Source organism: Lactuca serriola, chromosome 5, assembly GCF_051521515.1.
Source record: "Lactuca serriola cultivar US96UC23 chromosome 5, Lser_US96UC23_V15, whole genome shotgun sequence".
Classification (NCBI taxonomy): domain Eukaryota; kingdom Viridiplantae; phylum Streptophyta; class Magnoliopsida; order Asterales; family Asteraceae; genus Lactuca; species Lactuca serriola.
In genome coordinates, this window is record NC_136412.1 from 229,808,988 (window position 1) to 229,818,200 (window position 9,213).

At 43.3% G+C, this 9,213-nt stretch overlaps 1 protein-coding gene across 1 annotated transcript; it reads right to left on the reverse strand.

Annotated features, from left to right (window-relative positions):
• Positions 1–243: 243 nt before the first annotated feature.
• On the reverse strand, positions 244–3,161 carry LOC145053711 (Tetratricopeptide repeat (TPR)-like superfamily protein). Its single transcript, XM_079001799.1, has one exon. It carries the CDS (start codon positions 2,998–3,000, stop codon positions 556–558), a length of 2,445 nt encoding a protein of 814 aa, XP_078857925.1. The 5' UTR covers positions 3,001–3,161; the 3' UTR covers positions 244–555.
• Between the last annotated feature and the right edge of the window lie 6,052 nt (positions 3,162–9,213).

Sequence of the window (9,213 nt, forward strand, 5' to 3'; positions counted from 1 at the left end):
GGCTATTTTCCACATTAGTTGATTTCAAGTTCATAACATTTCATACTTCGTTTTTGGACATTACAACATTTTACTAATTATAAGTCCAATCAACATTTTCAGGAAATTTGGTCCTATAAAATATGTTAGCTACTCATTATTGTGGGAATGTGTTTCATAGATTTCGGCATTGTTATAAAATATGTTATTATTTTGGTTAAAGAAAATACCTACACGTGTATTATATGTTGTATATAATGAAAATTAACCCGAAGAAAGTTGCATTTGATACATTTTGACAGATTGACAATACATGGATGTAAATCAGATATACAACTATACAATTGTGCCCACATGGGGTCCAATCCTAGAATTCAAACTCCCAAACTGCAACTACTGAGACTTAAAATCTCGTTTGTTTCTCAAAAATGCCAACCCAAAACCAAATGGCTATACGATAGGGGCAAAAGGGTAAAACACCACCTCCAGGTGTCCCCACCAATACGACCCACGACCCACACGAGGTTATAAAACAAAATTCATGTCACTAGCTATTACTTCAATCAATTATAAAAATCATACAAGGGTTTGATGCGTTCTAACATGATCAATCAAACTATTAATCACCGAATAAATCAAATCCGCCTCACGATGCGATTTATCTCTCGCGATAAAAACACGAACTTCATTATTTATTTCAATCCAACTACATCCAACTTCTTTCACCACCCCATTTCCTTCCATTTTCTCTCTCACCTTCTTCACCTCACTCCACATACCCTTACTTGCAAGAATATTAGAAAGCAAAACATACGATCCACTCTCTTTCGGATCATTCAAAATCGCCATGTCACCCGCATATTTACCTAATTCGACATTTCCAACAACTCCACACGCGCTTAACAAACTCCTCCAAATCACCGCCGGAGGGCGTATCGGTAATTTCTCAATAAACTCTTTCGCTTCATACACCCTCCCGGCTCTCCCCAATAGCGACACCATACACGCGTAATGCTCCACCCCGGGTGAAATACCGAATTTACCCATTGTTGAGAAGTGATCGAACCCTTCTTTTACAAGGCCCATATGATCACAAGCCGAGAGAACAGCTATAAACGTGACATAATTCGGTTGGATTTTTTCATTTATCATTTTTTTAAATAATTTTAAAGATTCTTTCGCGTCCCCATGTTGTGCGTATGTTGATATCATTGAATTCCAACAAACAATGTCTTTGAAAAACGTGGAGTTGAAAAGATTTTGAGCGTCTTTTTTGCTTCCACATTTCGCATACATGTCCAACAATGCGTTTGTGACAAATGGGTCGAGGTTTAAACCCGTTTTCAAGATCTGGGTATGAAATTGGTGTCCATGGGAAAGGCTAACAAGGTTACTAGATGCTGTAATTAGTGCTACATATGTGAATTCATTTGGTTTTTGATATGTAAGTTGTAGTTCTTGATAAAGTTTTATTGCGTTTTCACTTTCTGATACATGGGTATACCCTGAAATCATAGCGTTCCATATTACAATATCTCTTTCAGGCATTCCATCAAACAGTTTGCGTGCATCAGATGTGAATGAACATTTTGAGTAAACATCTATCAGAGCACTACAAGCAAATACATCTAATGAGATACCGAATTTGATGATGAAGGAGTGAATTTGTTTACTAAGTTCTAAAGTGGTCAAAGAAGCTGAAACTCCAAGAAGACTAACAAAAGTCAACAAACTCGGGTCAATTGATTTGACTCTCATTTCATGGAAAAGATCCAACGCTTCATCAAGATTTTCATGTCTACAATACCCTTCAATCATCGCATTGTAACCAATCACTTTGTGGTGTTGGATCCCATTAAAGACTCTTCTCGCATCAATTAGACAATTGCATTTGGAATACATGTCGATTAAACTATTGTTCACAAATTCATCTTTTTCAAGATTTGTTTTGATAGTATAACAATGTATTTGTCTACCTGGATTTAGCGCTTCAAGTGAAGCACATGAAGTTAGAACACTAGTACATGCGAATCCATCTGGTTTCCAACCATTTTTAGTCATTTCAATGAACAAATTCATAGCTTCTTTATCAAATAAGTTCTGCATGTAGCCAGATATCATAGTGGTCCATGATATAACATTCTTGAACTCCATGTGATCAAAAATCTTTCTTCCTGTTTTCACTTCACCACATTTCACATAAAAATCAACAAGAGCATTGCTAACTGAAATATCCATGGATGCTTCTCTTCTCAACACAAAACCATGAATTTGTTTCCCTCCTTTGAAAAACCCAATAATGGAACATGCAGTTAAAGCACTAGAAAGAACATATCTATCTGGAACAACATTATTTTCCTTCATTTGGGTTAGTAATTGTAAAGAAACTTCACTCTTTCCTACTTTTGAATAACCAGCTATTATTGTAGTCCATGTTCTTGCGTTCTTAATTGGTAAATTATCAAATATCAATCTTGCATCTTCTATTTTGTTGATTTTGGAATAGAAATCAACAAGTGAAGTACCCACATAAACATCTTGATCAAGACCTGTTTTAACAACCAAACTATGCAGCTGAGAACCCTTAACCACATTTCCTAACTGAGTTGTAGCACTAATAACACTAGCTAATACGTACTCATTTGGGGTTTTGTTAGAGGATCTTTGGAACATGAGAAATATCGTCCAAGCTTCTTCACTGTATCCATGCTGTGTGTAAGAAGACATCATCGAAGACCAACTGCTTATGTCTCTCTCAGGCATTTCATCGAACAATGTCCGTGCATAGGTTAAGTTATTGCACTTTGAGTAGCTTTTGATCAATATGTTTGCAAGAAGCGTATCAGATTGAGACCCGGATACTATGATCTGTCCATGAAGTGATTTAAAGTAGGAATTTGGGTTATCAGTGGCGGAAGGTGACTGTAAAAGCTTAGCAAGTTCATGCTTTCGGCTTCTGCGGTTGATTATTTGAGATGTGAAGTTGGAGAATTTGTAAATTTTAGAAAATTGGGGATTCATAGTGGTATTATTGCATGATGGTGCATCGAAAAATAGCTACATATAAACTCTTACATGCTTTGATTGCTTTCTCATTCAATTCGAATGTGCATCTTCATCAGCTTTTTTACCATCTCCAACCCGCCCATTTTCTATCTCAATAAAAATCGACGTAAATAGTGATTTGTACATAATTTATTACTTACTTTTTATAAAAATAAATATATTTGAGAAAATAATAAGGGGACGTTTGATTTGTTTTTAACTATGGCCAAAGTCCAATCTTCAATCCCCAATGCGCTTGTTTGTTTTGCCTTCTGTATCCTTGGACTCGGTCCAAATTAGAGACTCGGTCCTCAATTTTGTGTTGATTCGGTCCTCCAACAAAACCAAGCTGACTCAGTCTTTCTTTAACTTTCACTTATTTACCCTTCTGTAACGACCGAAAAATTCCAACTAATTTAAACTTTTCAAAAACAACCCGATTTCATTAAATTATTACAAAAAGGTTTTCAATACAATTTATTTAGAGTATTCCCAGAATCACATCACAACATAAACATGAGGAGCGGTACGATCACGCCTTCGCCTTGCCACGGTCTCCTGAAGAACCTGAAAAACATTAAACCACAACCCGAGGGTTCTCAGGATAAAGACAGCCTTAAGGTGCTAACGGAGCTTCCACGGTCTCAGTCCATGAAGGTGCTTGCTTTTCTGTAAGCCCGAAAGCTTAGTGAGATATCCCCAAAATACCAACCACATATACCATACACGCATACCATGCCATATCATATCTGATCACAGAACAGCCATGCACTTCGGGTCTACTGTGTGACAGGTCTGCCGCACTGGCCAACAGTCCACCTGGTCCACCCTCTGAGTCTAGCCATATACATCGAGTCTGCAGTGTGATTGGTCCGCCCGCACCGGGCCTTCAATCCACCTGGTCAACACTCTGAGTCTACAGTATGACTGGTCCGCCCACACCGGGCCTTCAGTCGGCCTGGTCCACTCTCCGAGCCTCGGTACGTCTGGTCCGCCCTCTGGGGCCTACAGCCTATCCGGACCGCTCGTTGGGCCTTCGGGACAACCGGTCCGCCCTGGATATCTTGGCCTACAACACAAAGTAGGACCCGCCTCAACCCAACTCCAGTTCAAACAACCATGTGCACATAAACATACAATCATATAACAATTCATAGTCAACAAGCTGATCAAACGGAGCCTGCCTTAGCTCACGCAACTGCAACTCAATCTCTAACTCACGCCGCCTGGCGGCTTCCTGCAACTCCAACAAGGTATCGCACGTTTGCGTAGACACAAACTGTCTAATGTCCCTCTTGAGCATGCTCAGATATCGAGACATTTGAGCCTGCTCCGAAGCGAACTCAGGGCAAAACATCGCCCTCTCAGTGAACATCCTGATGATCTCAGTCACCGACTCCGAATCCTGCTTCAGCTCAAGGAACTCCTGAGCCAATCGCTCCCTCTCCACTTACGGAACATAGCGAGTGCTGAACATCTCTCTGAACTGATCCCATGAAACCGCAGCCCTCTGCGCATCCGAATATGACCCCGTGGTCAATCTCCACCAATCCTTCGCCCCGAGCCTCAACAGGTTCAGAGCACACCTCACCCTCTGATCAGCAGGGCATGAACACGTGAAGAAACACCCCTCCACGTCCGATAACCATCTCATAGCAACAATCGGGTCTTGAACTCCATCAAAGGTGGGAGGCTTCGTATTATCGAAGTCCCGATACTGAAAACCCCAACCAGTTCCTCCCCCTGCCGCTGTAGCCGCTGCGGCAGCCGTCTCTGTGAGATCTGCATAGCGCTCATCAAAATACTCAACCATGGCGGTCTTGATCGACCCAAATAGTTCCGTCAACTCAGCCTGGAACAACGCAGCAATCTCATCACACAGGATCTCACGAATCCTCGCATCCAGCTCGCACGTGCTTATCTGACCAATAACCTCGGGCGATACTGACCCGCTCGGAACTCCCTCTCCTGCTCCCGATCCTGACCCGGATCCACTCCTAGCATGCCTCGAAATCTCCATACTGAAAAACACCACAAAATCTCAGATTCTTCCCACCATCCCGGGAACCAACTCTCAATCCAACCCTAGAGGTCATGGTTTCCCTGATACGCGTATGGGTCCTGTGCTTTCAGTAGTACGGGCCCATACTACCTTCCACACCTACCCATATTTGTATGAAGTACTACCACAACACCCTAGTGAAAACATACATAACAAACGCTCAACCCTCACTACTAGAGGAACACTGGAAATCTCCCACAAGGAAACTCTAGGCAAACAGGCATCATAAATCAGGGAACATTATCATGAAATCCTGAAGATCCCTAGCCTAGCACTAGCATGCTGTTCTATCAAAGCTCAAAAACAAATATCATGTATGGTATTTTGGGGTTACTTATTGGCTCCGACTGATCGTACCTCCGCGTCCTCATTTACTCATTTTGAAAACCATTTTAAATTCTCTTTTGAAAACCCTCCTCGATTTGAGACTGGAGTCACAAAAATGTTCGTCCAATTCACTCAAACCAAGGCTCTGATACCAACTTGTAACAACCGAAAAATTCTAACCAATTTAAACTTTTCAAAAACAACCCGATTTCATTAAATTATTACAAAAAGGTTTTCAATACAATTTATTTAGAGTATTCCCAGAATCACATCACAACATAAACATGAGGAGGGGTACGATCACGCCTTCGCCTTGCCACGGTCTCCTGAAGAACCTGAAAAACATTAAACCACAACTGTAAGCCCGAAAGCTTAGTGAGATATCCCTAAAATACCAACCACATATACCATACACGCATACCATGCCATATCATATCTGATCACAGAACAACCATGCACTTCGGGTCTACTGTGTGATAGGTCCGCCGCACCGGCCAACAGTCCACCTGGTCCACCCTCTGAGTCTAGCCATATACATCGAGTCTGTAGTGTGATTGGTCCGCCCGCACCGGGCCTTCAATCCACCTGGTCAACACTCTGAGTCTACAGTATGACTGGTCCGCCCGCACCGGGCCTTCAGTCGGCCTGGTCCACTCTCCGAGCCTCGGTACGTCTGGTCCGCCCTCTGGGGCCTATAGCCTATCTGGACCGCTCGTTGGGCCTTCGGGACAACCGGTCCGCCCTGGGTATCTTGGCCTACAACACAAAGTAGGACCCGCCTCAACCCAACTCCAGTTCAAACAACCATGTGCACATAACAATCATATAACAATTCACAGTCAACAAGCCGATCAAACAGATCACACATCATATCATCATCCTAACCGGGATACCGACCTAACCGGTCACTAGCATAGCATCACCCTACATATCAGGACACCGACCTCAACCAGGTCTCTAACATATACCATCCTAGCTATCAGGATGCAAACATATCAAAGCAATAACATAACAACAAATACCCGGATCTCAATCCGATAAAGGGCCGACCTTGGTGCCTTAGACCCTGTTGATATAGTGAGGATAACTCACCTCGCACTGCCGAAACTCTGAACTGAAGAAACAGATTCTCGAATCACCGACTCACCGAAAATCCTGAACTAGCCAACATAGCACAAATAAACATTAGGCCAAGCACAATACTCTTCTAAGGGTAAATTGACCATTTTACCCCTAACTCAATCCAGCCCAACACTAGGTAAGCTCCCAAGCCCACCAATGGCCCAAGGTCCAGAAGTCCAAAACAAAGCTCATTATTGGCCCAATTTACTAAATTGGGCCCACCTCACCAAATGGGCCTACACTCATGATCCATAACAACCAATAGGCCCACACTACTCTAACCATAATGTCCAGTCACGACCCAAAATCCAGCAGCCCAAATAACAGCCCAAACCCTAAGGCCCAAAATGAAAACCCAACAGAGGGAGTACGCTGAGCGTACCCTCCTTGGTACGCTGGGCGTACACGCTGATTCGCAATAGATGATCGGGGCACTGACTCGCTACGCGGGGCGTACTCACATGCTACGCGGGGCGTAACTTCGCTACTCATTAAGTCCTTATAACTTCTTAATGGCTTAAGCTATTAAGCCCAAACTTCAGATCCCTAGGCCAAATATGCCTAAGATTCATAAAGTCTCAAACTTTATCATTTGGGACGTCCATAAAGCTCTTAATCCAAGGTCTTAATCCATTAAGACCCACTTATCTCACACATAGAACAACCTCAGCCCTTGGGACCTCATTTTTCTCACTCAAGACCTCTCCTAAGGTCTGAAAGGACAGATAATCTTGACCAACTCGAAACATGCAACAAGATGAGGATTTTTGGGACAAGAATGGTGTCAAAGCTTCACAACACATAGATCTACACCATATGAAAGTCAAGCAAGAAGCTTTATACCTCAAATAGGCTCCAAAGGATGATGTCTTCCCAGATCTATAAGCTCCAGCCGTTCCTCTCTTTCTTTGACAACTTCTCCTTTCTTCCTTTATGCTCTCCTTTGCTACTCTAAGCTTTTCAAGACCAAACACACCCAATCAAGGAGGTGGGACGGCTATCTTAGGGTTTCTGAGGTTAAGGGAGAGCTTATGGAGGCTAGGGTATGAACCAACATGTTCCTTATATAGTGGCTGACCCTAATTTTAGGGTTTTAGAACTCTAAGAGTACGCTGGGCGTACCTCTAGTACGCTGGGCGTACTCAGCCTTGCACCCGCGTCCATATACGCCTTACGCTGGGCGTACTCGGCGAGTCCACAAATTTCATATTTGTCCCTCATTTTCCACTTTTCCCACAGATGACCAAAATATCATTTCTCTTAAATCCCGGGGACTCACAATTAGGTACTCTTAGGAACGGGGCGTTACACCTTCACCTCTATTCACACATTTTTCAATTGCCCACCAATCCACCCTCGCCCTCGCATCGCCTCCGTATCAGACTTCTGCAATCACCGACCAAACTCCTTAAACACATTGCAATTGCTTACGCATCTCTGAAACTCCCACTTTGTCTCAATTTCTTAGGTAAACAACATCAAATGCAATCATCTCTTCCTCTCTGTCTGATTTCTCTTCATGAACTTGCCCATCCCTTTTCTATGATATATACATGTTATATAAGAATGTTTTAGTTTGTGGATTTTCCCCAATTTGTTTGGAGATTTTTAGTTCATGGATTTGCCCCAGTGTAACATCCCGAGTTCAGGAGTGCAAGTTCAGGGTTCAAAGTGAAAATGTGAATGGGCAACTCGGCGAGTCCATGGGTGGACTCGACGAGTAGGGTCGCGATTCTGGTCGCGTGTTAAGTGGCCAACTCGGTGAGTCGGCGGCTGGACTCGGCGAGTTGGTGCTGTGTGGAGAAAACCCTAATTCGGAGGATGAGCCCTTTATAAAGGACATTATACCCTCTCTCCAGCCTCTTTACCCTCTCTTGAAGTCCAGAAAACCCTAAGGCGCGTTTGTGAGTGTTTTGAGAGCATTTGAACCTTGGAGAAGAGATTTTGGAAGAGATCTTGGAGAGTTAGAGACTTGGAGCAAGGGGCTTTGCAAGGATTTGGATTTCCCTTCTGTTGGAGCTTTCATTTGAGGTATTATTTCGTTGCTTGGGATGATATTCATCTAGATTCATCATTTTGGAGTAATTGGAAAGAATAGCTTGTGATATTTTGAGTTTGGAGGTTAGATCTGAGGTTGCTACCTCAGATCTGGAATGGAGAAGGTCTAGAGTGCATTAAAGTCCCTGTTCTTGAGTGGTTGGTGAAGCCATCTTGTCCCAAAACCTAACCCTAGAGTGTTATATGCTTAGATCTCTTTGGATTCACGTAAAGTTTGCCACTTTACGTGATGGATGGGTTGTAGAAGGGTAGATCTATGGTTTGGATCATCTGCATGGCCTGGAAAGCTTCTGTATGGATTAAGATATAGGGGTACTCGGCGAGTCACAAGGGTGTACTCGGCGAGTTGCTTGAAGATGGGCAGGAACTCGACGAGTTGGAAAAACAACTCGGCGAGTTGGTTGAAGATAGCCTTGGACTCGGCGAGTCTGTTCTTGGACTTGGCGAGTCTGGTCGTGAGGTCCTAACCTTCTTCTGGTTGAGCCGTGAATTGGTGAGTCAAGGGAGGACTCGGTGAGTTGAGTGCGAGGGGACTCAGAGTTGTGGGACTCGGCGAGTCTCGGGGTGACTCGGCGAGTTGAGTCACAGGTTGGTGAGGTTCTAAGCATGGGGACTCGACG